The sequence below is a fragment of the Uloborus diversus genome, chromosome 7 (assembly GCF_026930045.1).
Source record: "Uloborus diversus isolate 005 chromosome 7, Udiv.v.3.1, whole genome shotgun sequence".
NCBI lineage: Eukaryota > Metazoa > Arthropoda > Arachnida > Araneae > Uloboridae > Uloborus > Uloborus diversus.
This window is the reverse complement of record NC_072737.1, coordinates 76,804,768-76,819,961: the sequence shown is the minus strand read 5'-3', so window position 1 is coordinate 76,819,961 and position 15,194 is coordinate 76,804,768. Positions and strand designations below refer to the sequence as shown.

Genomic DNA, 15,194 nt, shown 5'->3' with positions numbered 1-15,194 from the left:
TTCAGACAAAGCTGCAGCTAAGCTGATAAAGTTGAGGAAAAAAAGAATAATTGTTCGCAATTTATCATTTAAGGTATGAAAATGTACTGTTACTTCTATCACTGTGTATTGCTTTTATGATTGTATTACCTCTTATAATGATTGTCACCTTTATATATATGGTAGAATCCATGTCAATTCAACAAGGGGCATAACTTGATGGTCTCTGATTTTTTTGAATTTAATTATGCAAAAATTCATAAAAAATTAAGAAATTCCTTTTTCTTTTGTTTTGCCCACAAAAATTCCTGGGCTGAGGTACAGACGCTAAAAATGGCGGTCCTGTCATGATTTCTCACTTGAATCGATTATTTCCGAAAGGGCATTAGTCCAACCAATGCAACTTTTCAGGAATCAATAAAAAGTGATTGTTTCATTCAGAAGTGAACTAAATTCTACAAAAATCTTTATGACTGATCTAGCCATAAGTAGGATCATTACCTCACCTTAAATTACTTTTCATTTCGTCGCTGAAATTAGTTAATTTTTTTTTTTAAATTTGGACTTATACCCTTTCTGCAATAAATATCCTGAAAGATTAGTTTACAGTGATGAAAATATAAATTAAGTGAAACAGATTTGTTTCAAACTGATTTATGTCAATAAAAAATAATATTACAAAGTGATAAAAATAATTAGTGAAGTCTGTATTTATAAATTCATTATCTTAATAAAATACATTCTGTATATTCATCTTTCTCTCGTTTTGTTTTAGTGAAATAATAAAGTCTTGTTTAAAAAAAGTACAAAAACTAACAAACTGAGATAAAAAGCAAAAGTTTTACTTGTGTATAAAACTATATTCATATTCATTAAATACATCCTCCACGGGAATCTTTTTTCTATCCTTCTCTTGTGTAGTTTAGTGTACCAAGTTTGATGTACATATTAGTATGATTATGTTCAAAATTGCACTGAATAGTCATCTTGATATTTATTATTTCTTTTAACAGTATGAAAATTTTCCTTTTATACTCAATGTTGGCAAAGGTAGTTCAGCGGACAAGCATTATTTTGCAACATCCTCTTGAAAAAACGTCTATAAAATGGCTAACAAAACCGTTCCTTTGATGTTCTATCGAATATTTAAACATCATAAATGTTGATAGTTGAAAACATTTGTCGCCCAGTAGAATCTTTATCGAAAATCTCAATTTGGGAGATGAGTCCTCTTAAAAAATGAAGGACACCTGTTTTAGCAGTTACAGATTTCATAGTTTTCAACAGATTTCATGGTGAATCTTGATGTAATTTCAGGATTTCACTTCTAAGAGATTGGAATTGATTTTTACATGGTTATAATCTGTCATATCTGTTTAACAATCGCTTTACCGTTACAAAATCCCAGTTGCAAAGGACAAACGAATGTCCTCTCAGAGAAAGTCATCAACAATCTTGTTAAATTTCTTCAGTGTTATTTTTAGAAAAAGTCTGCAGTGTTGTTCTTACTTTGACCAGCGTATATCTCACTGAAAGCATACAGTTTTTTGGCACTTCCTAGAGTGATGTTAATAAAACCCCTGAGAAATTAGCGAATTTCATTCTGATTCCGTGATTTCGAATCCCCCCAAACCCCTCGAACTGATGAACCTACCATCATTGAAAGTATGCTAGATCAAAGGAGTTATTTGTTTTTACTTCATTATGCTAAAAAGTCTAGTTCTTCTATGATCTTGCCACTGCATTTTACTATTTCTCCCCACGCGTTTAGTGCAGAAAGGGCATAAGTCTGGGACTTAAGCCCTTTCTGCACTAAACGAAAAATGTGACCCCTAAATAAAGTACTTTGTTGTACAAAAAATGACTTCCCTGCTACACTAGTCAATGTCTCGACATATAAGCATAGAAAAACCACAGCTAACTCAATTTTGAAAAAAAAAAAAAAAAATTTGACTTATGCCCTTTCTGCAATAATCGATTCACTTGGGATTTTAGTCAAAATCTTTCAAGTACATTATCTGAAGAATGGTAGAACATACTTTGTTTCGATTTGTTTTATTTAAAAGGATATTTTTTCTTGTTTAAAAGCATATGCAACATTTTGAAATGTGTGCTTTAGTTTTATTTCCACAGTCTTATAAAATAAAAAGTTTAAAATAATTTTTTAAATTTTTCTCAAAAATTCCAATTTTAAAAGTTTCCATTTTTTTACAGTATATTAGTACCACTGAGCACTAGGTTCCTGAAAAGGAGAGCTTCCACTTTTTCGTTTAACAAATTTTAGATTCATTTAAAGAAATGAGGGTTTTTAAGAAACTTTTTTCGTAATGTCAGATCTGAAAATTCCAAAATGATTTTGCAACAAATGACCAGAGAACACTTTTAACTAAGTTATATAGCGAAATTTTCATTTTCAGTCTCCACTTTATCCAGGTGTTTTATCATTTATGAAAACAAGAACGCGATCTCTAGCCTTTTTGCTGCATTTCCCAATCCAACCTTTCAGAGTAGCGCCAAAAGAATCGTTAAGCGTAATGCCATCTTGTTCTCACTAAATTTAATATCCTGAATAAAATGGCGATTTAAAATGAGATTTTCGCTATATGTCTAAATTAAAAGTGTTTTCTGGCCACTTGCTGCAGGGGAAAAAATTGAATTTTGAGGTCTCTGTGTGTGTGTGTGTGTGTGCCATTACGTAAAGAGTTCCTTAAAAACCCTCATTTTTTTCAAATGCCTCTAAAATCTGTTAAACGAAAAAGTGGAAACTCTCCTTTTCAGGGAACATAGTGCTCAGTGGTACTAATAAACTGTAAAAAATGGAAAATTTTAAAATTGACATTTTTAAGAAAAAGAAAAAAATTATTTTAAACTTTTTTTTTCAAGACTGTGGGGAAAAAAAAAAAAAACTAAAGTACACATTTTAAAATGTTGCATATGTTTTTAAACAAGGAAAAATATCCTTTTAAATAAAACAAATCGCAACAATATATGTTTTACCGTTCCTGAGATAATGTATGGGGTCTCCTAGACACACGCCCGCCACAGACTTCCTTTCAAAATTTTCTTTGACCTTACTTTTTTTAATATAAAGAGATAACCATTAAAAAGCTCAACTTGATGTGGCCCAGAGGTCAGGGTCGGACGGGATCCTCAAAAAAGCGCACACCCAGAGCTTTTTGAAGGTGCATGCCAATGGGGGGGGGGGGTGTAAAAGATATATACGATCATTTTAGAGGAGTGAATGACTGATGCATCATATGAGGAAGTGACAAATTTAAATAAAACAACAACTGAAGAAATATAGAAATGAGGTCCGACTTTTTATTAAAGGAGCTTAAATAAAAGTTAAAAGCGTTTCGAGTCGAAAGAGTGGAGAAAAAGGAGAATTTTTACCAGTATTTTAGTTTTATTATCGAATTCAAATCTTTTCAAATTTTGATTTATTTTGAGAGCTCAAGCACCATTTCTAACAGTTATTTAGATACCCAATTGTACTTTTTTTCCTTGTAAGAATAAAGGAAATATCAAGATGGCATCACAGGTTTTTATCCAAGAAGTAATGAAATAAGCAGAGAAAGACTGATACGAAACTTGAAATTGTAAAAGTTTTAAGATAATTAGTTATGTAGAGAAATGTGGGACAAAGTGAAATGGTGAAATATTTACTCCTCTTTAAGTGTCATTACCTAGTAGTATTTTAATTATGTAGTGACATATGTGTAGGTTATTCCAGTTAAGATAAAATTACCTCCGAAAATCAAACCAGATGATAATACAAGCAATTTTCAAAAATAGTTACTCAAATTGTAATATTTTGTTGTAAGTCAAAAATTATTTGAGAGCATCACAAGCATAAAATTAAAGCTTTTTCTATTTCTGCAACTGAGAAGTAAAAATCAAGCAGGAATAATAAATTTTGAAATCACTATGTATGAGTGTGTGTATTAATGTTACTATTAAGTGTATTTTGAAATTTATTTAAAAAAAAAATCTTTATTTTTTTTTTCTCTCAGGTATCAGAAGATGATTTAAAACAGATTTTTTCAAAATATGGAAATGTCCTTGATGTTAAAATACCATTAAAAGCAGGTAAAATGCATCACCTACTTGGGTGATATAATGTTAATAATGCCTTTGTGATTGTTATTGTTTAACATTTATCTCATATTAAAAAAAAAAAAAACTCCTTTATACATTTGAGCCTTATTTATAAAAATAGTCGCATGCAGATTTTTTCTGGAAAACAAATTATTTGCTCAGGTTAATTTTGCTTGTATATCCTTGCTAATAAAATTAATTAATGTCATTTAATCTATATTAGGGCCATTCGACGAAAAAGTCAATCCTTTGTCCCACATGTGAGTCCACATATTTCATTAAAAAGTAATAATTTTAAAGGTTAATGACGAAATTTTTTGAAGAAGAAATCAGGCATAAGTTTAATTTGTGAAGCAGAAAAAATTTGCTCATTGATATTTTAAAGTATAAGTTTTGATGAAATATATGAGGCGTCACATGTGGAACAAAATGACCGTTTTCAGTGGAATGGCCCAGGAATGTTCCCCAACCTTTCTTTTATCTCAGGTTCTGTACCTCATAATCATGTCTTATGGGCCAAAATATTTTCATTTATTTGAAAATTTTCTGGATAATATCAAAAGATATGGGGAAAAAAAAGAAAAAATTACAATTTTTGTTATTACTACTTGCGGCCTATTGTCTTCATGTGGTTTGCAAAAGTTTCTCAAAAATCAATTTCTGAGTGTTTGCGTCTAAATTTGTAATGTTATGACTATTTGCTTGCATCTAGAAAAATAAAACTTAAGGCAAGAAAAATGAAGCTTGGCAGTTATAAAGCAGAGAAGTAATTTGACTTGCTTCAATTCGGCGGGGAGGGGAGGGGGCTGTAACGTCATGGGTGCAGGACCTCCCTCCCATCTGGATGAAATCACCAAGAAGTTGTTTACTGGTTCATTTGCATTGAACTGTCTTATTAATTCTTCTTGTGTTGTTCGCGGGAGCATGCTTATAGCCCAGAAAATATAATTTAGACTCTTGAGTCTGTTGAAGGTAGTTTAACTTTACATTTGTAGGGCTCATAGTCCTCCTCTATCTCCTATATTTTTAATTTGTCAGATATTGTCCTATATTTTCTATATTTTCTTACTAACTCCTAAATTTTTTTCATGGGACCTTAAATGCTACCTAAAAATGCAAAAACCTTTGAACCATTTTTTCTTTTTTCTCCCTTGCACTGTGCACTCTTACCCTTTCTAAAACAAAAAGTGTTTTTTTTTTTTTTTGGCAAATGCCTAAAGCGATCAAGTAAGAACAATAAACAATTTGTAATTGCGCAAAAAAAAAAAAAAAAAAAAAAAAAAAATTATGAAAAAATTGATTTTTTTACTCTTTAAGATTTTAGAAAGGTTCAATATTTAAAGATATGTAGAATCTTTGTTATTTTTTCTTTTTAACAGAAAAAAAAATCTTGTTACATGTATTTTTATACATGTGTGCACATATATATGCACACATTAACTGAAAGTTATGAATGTTGGCTTAAAAATGCCATTACAGTGAGCGCAGGGTAATTGAATCAGCTGCTTTAATGAATCAATTTGTCAAAAACAACAAAATACAGCTTTAATATTAAAAAATTGCCAGATATTTGAGTAGAACACGCCGCTTAAATGAATCGAACATACGTGACTGACCATTTCCCACAAACATGTGATGCATTAGTGCAGTTTTTTTGTTCTTTGCCTTTGTTTAGTGAAATGAGTTTTTTTTCTGTGAATAGTGAAAGGAAGGGGAGGCAGAATGTTGCACACTTTTAGTGAGGGTTTTCTTAGGAAAAGTCTAACAAAACCGGCGATACAAAGGGAGACATGGAGTCGACATGACTTCTGTGCTCTCGGCTTTTTTATTGTTAGCATTGAAGCAATGAGGTTACGTTAAAAAAAGAGGTATGTTAAGAAAAAACATGCACACACACATTTTTGCTTCATTGAATCAAAATTGTTTTAAACAAACATGATTCATAAGAGCGGTGCTCACTGTAGTTGGATTTACTGATGATTTTCAAATTGTGCTCCAACGGTTTACTTTTTTTATTTGACTGTTTCACTTTCACAATTCCTGTAGGTACAAAAATTCATTTACTCTCACGTCTGTTACTCTTCACATTTCTATGACATCATGCAATATAGAATTGTATTGATAATGGCAGGGTTTTTTTTTTTTTGTGCACGTGCTCCAAACATACTACATCCTATATTTTTTCAAAATTCCTTTACATTTTTCTACCCAACTCCTATAGTTTTCCTTTTAAGCTCCTATATATTTTTCTACCGTACTCCTATATTTTCCCTTTTACACTGCTATATATTTTTTTCTCGCTTGCTATGCACCCTGCATTTGTCATTATCGTCCTCACTTTTTATTTGTTTTTCATGTGCATTAGCTCGGATTCGAACTACAATATCGTTGGAGGTAAATATATCTATAGTGATAACATTGGTGCCAACAAATGTATCATTTTTAAATGCTTCTCTACTTTACACTTAGCAAAAAAAAATTTAAATGATCCTCATAACCTGTTTTTAGGGTCTATGACTCATTCCTAGCAATCGGTTGATCTAGATTCTCAATAAATCATGGTTTGTTATAAAAGATTGCTACTGTACCAGATTCAAGCAGTCAGTGGTGGCGCTAGGCGTCAGCGACTGCGTACGGCCTCGAGCAGATAGGGCCTCTCAAGATTCTCAGAAGCAAATTCTCAAAAGTTTTAAGAAATTTCCATATTTTCACTTGAAGCTCTTATTAAATGCAACAGACACAAAAGTAATCAAAATAGTGTGTGCAGCGGAGACTGCACAGAGCCAGCCTTAGCAAATGCAGGACCCAATTCTGTCGGGGCCTGAATTTAAAATATTCAGTAGCTACAGCTTATTGATCAGCTAACTCTATTTCCCCCACCTCCATCCTATTTCTTTTCTTTTTTTCTTGTTTCCTAAGTTCGTCTAAAAATAAGAATATATTAAAAATCCTGCTCCTCTGAACACACACCCCTCCATACACATACACACACTGAAAGCATTATGGAGCTTCTGAAATTTTGTTTCCAGATCTTAAAATTCGCGATATTTCCAGCTTAAAGCCCCCAAATACTAAACAACATCGAAAATCGCTTAAAATTGTGTTTTTGTAGCTTGAATTAAAAAAATTACCGAGCCTAATATTACAAAATATGGCCTTACAATCGTATTTTTAAGGCTGGAATTTCAGAAAATATTCAGGCTAGGGTCCCCATACTGCCTTTCTTTTAAATCATTAACAATTAGGTTTTTTAAACTACATTAGCAAAAAGTTTAAGTGGACTGACTCCTGAATATAAAATATTGCTAAAGTTTTTAGGACCATAATTTTCAAAATTTTTCGAGGGAAGAGCTTCCTTCCTTCCCGTAAAATCTTCAAAGTTTGTCTAAAATTCTGTTTTTGAAACTTCAATTTCGAGAATTTGCAGGGGATTGATTTTGACCTATTTTTTTAAACAAAAGAATCGATCTGGGACAGTCTCTGACCCTAAAGTCAATAAATATGGCCTGTAATTGCATTTTAAGGCTTCAATTTCTAGAAATTTCCGCCAAGACCTCTGTAAATTTTTTCCCCTAACATCAGCAAAGAAAGCCTAAAATGGCATTTTTAAACTACAAATTTAAAAATTTTCCTGGACCCCCCCTTCTATGACGTCATTTCCCCCCTTCATTGTGCCGCCCCCCCCCCACCCAAAACATTTTTTGATTGCGCTACTAGTCACGAAATGTTTTTGTCCTAGCGATTAAGTGAATTGGGAACTCTAAGTGCCAATAGTTAGTACAAAAATTAATTCCATGAATTCAATGATTTGTCTGAAAATATTTTATGATTAAAAGAGCCTCGCAAAACTGCATCGCCGACGTTTACTTTTGCTCTCGCGCCACCACTGCAAGCAGTTTTGTTAAGAAAGTTAATAACATATTTTTTAAAAAAAGTGCTGAAAAATATGGAATATTTTGTTTTGTACATTTCTCTTGGTATTTTGAAATAGGTTCTATATTTAGAAATTGTTTTTGGATGAGTTTATTTGCTTCAAATATTTTTTCCCTTGCATCAGTGTTCTGTGCTTTTAAACTCTTACTATGTCACTGGATCTCAGTAGTTTTTTGTGTGATGTTAATGTTTATCTTTTTTAGATGGCAGAAAAAGAGGATTTGCTTTTGTTCAGTTTGATAGTACAAATGCCTTAGTAAATTCAATGAAAGATTTGAATTACAAACCAATTCATGGTAAGATTACTGTTCAGAAAATAAAATGATTAACAAACTGCCATTTTGTATTGCTGCTTAACCATCTCTCCATGGCACTGGAACAAAAAAAACGTGCCTATGAAAATCCCTTTTTATGCAACAAAATGTTTTGCTCAATTAGAAATTCTTTTCTGTTGTAGAATAGCCTGTTGGCATAGATTTTTATTAAAAAAAAGAAAACTGAAATAACTGTAGATTAACTAGTATATAAAAGCATGAATATATTTTAACATAATGTTTTGTTCCTTGAGTGCCTGCCAAGTGAAAAGGTTAATTTACTTTTTTTTAATTGATAAAAAAAAAGAACTTGATGTGAAATGATTCCTAAACAAGCTGATGTTTGCACCACATGACTTCCTATTCCGCCAATTTATTGATTTTTTATCATCACTTTCAGAAAAATGCCAACACCCAGGGGCAGATTCAGGGGAGGATCAAAGGGTCAGCTGACCCCCCTGTGACAAGAATTTCATCATAATTATTATTTATTAAACTTTAATTTCTTAGGTCCAAAAAAATATCAATGGAATCAATGTTAGCCCTTTTTCGCTTGGTTTTGACTTTGTAAGGTATTTCTTCTCATCTCGTCATAATTGACTGAGTTCGTTTACTGGGCTAGGGTTGTTTTGAGTTTTTTGTTCATTTTCAAAAGAACGATAATCTCTGAGGAGCTTAACATTTTTTCAGAGCACTCTTCCAGCTCAAACTGCATGTGTGTGTGGGCTATTTCCAACTATACTTGAACTTTCGTAATATAATCACGTTTAATACAAAATCATGGCCAAAACGAACATTTTATTCGTTAAGTTTGGTTTGCTCTCTTATTACATCAACAATTTCACGCATAATAGGTACATTAAATTGAGAATCTCGGCTATAAGACGGACAAAAATTTCTGACCTCTTTACTTAAAATGTTCGTTTTTAGAAACTATTCATCATTTTTTTAGGTAGTAGAAGTGTAAAGAGAAGAAAATATTAAATATTTTACATAGAAAATAAAGCCCGAATATATGTTTACCTGTGCACGTTTTAATTTACTCGGAGCTTAAACTGTTCATCTTCCACTGTGGATTACAACCTGTTCCGCGATGGTTGATTATTATCTTCCATTTTCAATATTTTCTAAACACATTCATTTATAAAAAATAACTGATTTACTTCTGAATGTACTCATTGTTAGTACACTATGTGTGTATTAGTAGTAATGTTTTTTAAATATTGGTAAGCATTTCTTCGTTTTTTCACAATATCACTCATTTACGGTTGTTACGAACAACGGCTAATAGATAATTCATAGATTTTTGACATTTCGTATTAACTGAGTTCAGCTGTATTTTATTCCTGTAATATCATGTTCAAAGCTTGCGGTAATGTGACCAGCCTGTCTGCTCGAAGAAATATAATTTTTGAAAAAAAAAATTGAGTGAAATATGATCCATGGCACAGGTTTTGGCAGTGAACAATTTAAGGGGGGGGGGGATTTGAATGAATTTTGATCTTTGAGTGAGATGATGCTCCGTAATGAAGGGGTGCTCCAGCACTCTTGGAGAATTAGCAGCATTGCTTACCTGATACTTTTTAACATGAGAAATATAACGCTGACCATTGAAACTTGACCCCCCTAATAAAAATTTCTGGATCACCCCTGCCAACTCCATAATTTTAACTTATTTTGGCGTGTCACTCACATTAAGGAATCTAACAACATTTCAAATATAAACTAGTTTGTTGCGAACCAATGCAAAAATAAGCGGATAATTACGTTTCTCAATATTGACTATTTTAGCGTGATTTCATTATCTCTAAATAGCACCAAATTGAAATCAAAATCAAAAGAAATTTTTTTTTACCAATTTGTCGCTAACTTGGTGGTACTGCGCCAAATTATAATATCACTTAAGTTTGCATTGAAATTAACACTGGTTTGTCCCCAAAAATGTGTAAAAGACCCCCTTTGGAGCATCGGAACGCAACCAAAAGAGCAGGTGCATAACTAGGCCTCACTAGAAGTTAACATACTAAATATCGTCCTTCTACGACATACTGTCTTTGAGTTATGCGAGATATGTGCTAACATACAGACGTCACAAGAAAAAGCATGGTAATTAACTCGGGGATTGTCAAAATGAGTACTTCGTACGTCCATGCATTTTTAGGTACATATGTGGAAAATCTCCATAAAAATCGTCAAGTATACCTGTGCGCAAGAGGGCGCTTTTCGATATGCAAATTTCCCACCTATCGGTTCAATTTAGTTAGATGTCTTTCTGTTCATGTATTTGTGGATTCGTGGCATTCGATAGCTTGATTTTTGTTGATGTTGGTCGTCTCGTGGCAGTTCGCATTGCAAGGGCAATTTGGAAACCCTTTCGTGTGTAGAATCCAAATAAAGTTAATCTATGTTTTTAGATAGTTGCCTTAGCATTTTCTTTATAGTGCATCGGCCGCAAGGTACTGCACAACCATTTGATAGTTAGAATTCGTCGAATAGTGATGTGCTTCTTATGTTATATTGACATCGTTGTTGTTTCATACCGTTGGACATAGTAACTGAAGAAATTTGGGTGAGTTATTTGTTTTCAATTTGTATGTCAATTAGTATGGATGCTGAAAAGATAAAAAATAAGCGTAGAGCGCTTAAATGCAGTGCCACTAAGTTCGTTAAAAGTTTAGACGTCACTTTAGTAAATGAAACTAATGTTCGTAATTTAGAAGTATTATACAATCAATTAATTGATAAAATTGACTGTCTTAAAGTGGCTGATAATGAGCTTCTTAATGTTATCGAAGCAAAAAATATCGAAAAAGAAGTTGAACAGAGTGAAGACTTCATGGAAAATTTAATCTTTTATAAATGTCAAATTACTCAAAGAATAGCAGCTCTAACACCTCCGGCTGTACCTCCTGCTATTAACCCCACTAATTTATCCAATTCAACATTGGAAACTAGTGGTCTAGTACATCAAGAAACTAGATCGTCGATTAAATTGCCAAAACTAACTGTTAATAAATTCTACGGTGACCACAGATATTGGCTAGAATTCATTAGTCAGTTTGAAAATGCAATAGATAAAAATAGCGGCTTATCTAAAATTGAGAAGCTTATTTACCTTAAGAATTTAGTAGGTGGTGCTGCTGCTAAAGCAATTTCCGGATTCGCATTAACAGAAAGTAATTATGATGCAGCCTTGGAACTTTTAAAATCTAGATTCGGACAAAAGAATTTGCTCATTAATGCGCATTTAGGATCGCTTTTGAACATGACTCCCATAAAAAATACAAGTGATACGAACAGTTTGAGAAAATTATACGATAAAGCTGAAACTGAAATCAGGAGTTTAGAAAGCTTGGGAATAAATTCAGAATCGTAGGGTAATCTCTTAACACCGATAATTTTGAAAGTATTGCCCTCTGAATTAACTCTTGAATTTAGTAGAAAGAACAAAAGTGATAATTGGGATTTGAAAGCTCTTCTTGAGTTCTTAGGTGAAGAAATACAAAGTCGCGAAAGAGCTCAATCTTTTCATTCTCCCATAAAAGAAAAACAAAATTCGACCCATCCGCTCTAAGAATGCAATCGTGGCGCTCCCGGGTCAAAATCTTTTACCAGAGATACTTTTCGAAAGCAGAAAAGTTACAATTCTTCAGCGGCTGAAATCTTAGTCAATCATACAGTTGCTAGTTCAAAATATGTGTTTTGTGGCTCGAACTTGCATGATTCAGTTTCGTGTGACTCGGTAAGCATAGAAATGAAATGGAATTATTTGAAAAGAAATAGACTTTGCTTTTTTTGCTTTTCGAATAGACGCTCAATTTCTTCTTGTCCAAAGCTTAAGAAAGAAAAAGGTTGTTTGTTTTGTGGTTTAAAATCGCACCCCAAAACACTTTGTTATCGGTTTTATCAGAATTCGGATAAAACAACTTTCACCCCGCCTCTAGAAGAATCTGATGATAATGTTACTAACGTTTCTTCTTGTCAAACTGAAAACAGACCGCAAAGGGTTTTATTGCAAACCGCATCAGCCGTTGCTCGTTATAATAATCAATATAGAAATTGTCGTTTGTTAGCCGACACAGCGGCTCAAAGAAGTTTTGTAGATAGCAAATTTTCAAGATTGTTGAAACTTCCCATCATTCGAAAAGAAAATCTTACAGTTTATTCCTTCGGAGATAAGTCTCCTATTGAAAAAACATTTAATGTAGTTAAAATAAGATTGGAAAATAAAGACGATCCGAATTCGTATTTGGAAATCGAGGCCTTAGAAATAGAAAAAATATCCGCGGCACATATTCCACTGCCTGCAGTAGATTTCCATTTATAGCAAGCATTTGAAAGGTTTGAAATTAGCTGATACTTCGAATAAGGATGCTAGTATTTCAGTTTTAATCGGTGCTGATAACTATTATGACGTCATGACAGGTAGAATTAAACGTATTAATTGGAAACTTGTAGCTGCTGAATCACTCTATGGGTGGTGTTTAATTGGAATATCAGGCTCTCCAAATAAAAATTCATTTGATTCTTTCGCCATGAAAGTAGTGGTTGAGGAAAACATTTCAAAACAATTAGAGACATTTTGGCAACTAGAAAATCTTGGAATCGAATCAGCTAACGATGATGTAAGTTGTAATGATAAAAATTTTTTACGAGAATTCGAAGATAGTATTCGTTTCCAAGATGGTAGTTGAACTCCCTTGGAAGGATAATTTTAAAGAATCGCTTGAAAACAATTACGAAGTGGCATATGAAAGATTTTCAAAATTGTGCTACAGGTTTCAAAATGATCATTCTTTGTGTGCCGAGTATAGGAAGGTTGTAAATAATTACATAGAGCAAAACATAGTAGAGCGTGTTCCTGAATCAAGTGTAGCAGATAGCCCAGAATTTTTTTGTCCCACAGGGCAGTAATTCAAGATGATAGGGTGTCTAGTAAGCTCAGAGTTGTTTTCGATGCATCTTCGCATAAAAAGGGCAAGTTTTCATTAAATGATAGTTTGCATATTGGACCTAATTTGTATCCTGATTTGTTTGAACTTTTGTTATCATTTCGAAAGCATCCAATTGCGTTCACAGTTGATATTAAACAGGCATTTTTGAATGTAGCAATTGACGAGTCAGATAAAAATGTAACAAAGTTCTTTTGGACTGAAAATCAGACTCTTTAGAAGTCCTAAAGTTCAATCGTGTTCTCTTCGGAATAAATAGTTCCCCCTTTCTCTTATGTGCTACTATTAAACACCATTTAAAGAAGTATTCTTCTATTTTTCCACAAACTCACGAACTGTTAAACAAATTTTGTTACGTCGATGACATCATAGGAGGTCAAAATACTGTTGTGTCCAGATACGCAACCAGTTTAGAATGCGTCCAGATTTTTAGAGAAGCAAATATGCCCTTGCACAAGTAGGCTACTAATTCGGCTGAATTGCGAGAACTGTGGGAGAAGAAGGGCTTTCTACTGAAACTTCATCGAACCCAATTGGTCAAAACATGATAAACTATAAAGTATTAGGCATTTCCTGGGACGCTGACAGGGATTTGTTTTATTTTAATGTAGAAAATCTGATATCCCTTGTATCGAAAGGAATTGATACAAAAAGATTCCTGTTGCAAGTTGCTGGTCGAATTTTTGATCCTATAGGATTTGTAGCTCCTTACGTAATTCGTTTGAAGATTCTCATTCAACGCGTCTGGGAAATGGATCTTCTTTGGGACCTAGAAATGCCCAAGTTATCAAAAAACCTTTCAGACAATGGTGTCTTGAACTGAAGAACTTAAGCTGAGTTGAAATACCTCGCTTTTATCATTTCACGGACTCTTACACAGTTGATGTGCAATTGCACTCCTTTTCGGATGCATCTAAAAGGGCCTACGAAACTGTAATATATTTTCGAGTCATTAAGACTGACGGGACTATAACAACTAGTTTTATCACTTCCAAGAGCAGGGTTGCCCCATTAAAGACTCTTTCTTTGCCGAGGTTGGAATTGATGGGAGCACTGCTTTCTGCTAGGTTGTGTGCTAAAGTCTCTAAAGCTTTAAAATTTGATAAGTCCTGCTTTTTTCATACGAATTCCTCTATAGTTTACCATTGGATTAGAGGGGAACTGTTGGATGTAATTTGAGGTTAATGGCCTACAGCTAAGCTGAAAATTAGGCAACTCATTTCCAACTAAAAATTTGAGGTTGTGGTCTGCCCGAAGAAAATAAAACATGAATCATTCTTTACACTGAAAAACATTTATTTAACATATATTGAGAAAATGATTACAACACAATGATTTGTTCTCCGAAGAAAAATTTAAAAAAAGAGATCTTACAATAAGTCCATGCATGGATCAAAAGTCCTGTCGATGTTCCATGGTGACACCTCACCGGTAGATGGACGGCATAGCAATTTCCACCAGAATTGCAGGCTGGTCAGTTCGTACCACGTGAGCAACAGTTCACCACATCAGAAAAAAACATATCGAAGATGGACACGATCCTCTTTCCCGGAAAACAAACGACCCACATCAGGGAAAATTATAACTTTTCACTTTGATAGACGTCATCACAACACGCGCTTTCCAGACTGGAGACATCAACAGTGCATTATTCAGGAAAGACCAGACCTCACCTGAGAGGCCAGTAGCGAAAAATTTATGATGACATTGACAAACACATTCACAGCACACCAACAACACAAGACGAGGAGACGAGTAAAAGAAAAGTAGTAGTGCCAAGCGATCGAGCTACGGCCGGTCTGCGTATTTATAGCCAGATTCGGCCTTTCTCGAAACAATGTGACGTTACATTATTTGCATATTGCCAGAACAACACAACTCGGTAATCACACAGCTTGCAGGTTGCACAATTCTTATT

The 15,194-nt window shown here is 33.5% G+C and overlaps 1 protein-coding gene across 1 annotated transcript in view; it reads left to right on the top strand.

Moving 5' to 3' along the window:
* LOC129225721 (RNA-binding protein 28-like) overlaps positions 1-15,194 on the top strand; it is a 68,461-nt gene that overhangs the window by 22,168 nt on the left and 31,099 nt on the right. Inside the window, exons 3-5 of the mRNA XM_054860214.1 lie at positions 6-73; positions 3,993-4,068; positions 8,214-8,306. Of these exons, the coding sequence (XP_054716189.1) occupies positions 6-73; positions 3,993-4,068; positions 8,214-8,306 (237 nt within the window). The remainder of the gene's footprint in view (positions 1-5; positions 74-3,992; positions 4,069-8,213; positions 8,307-15,194) is intronic.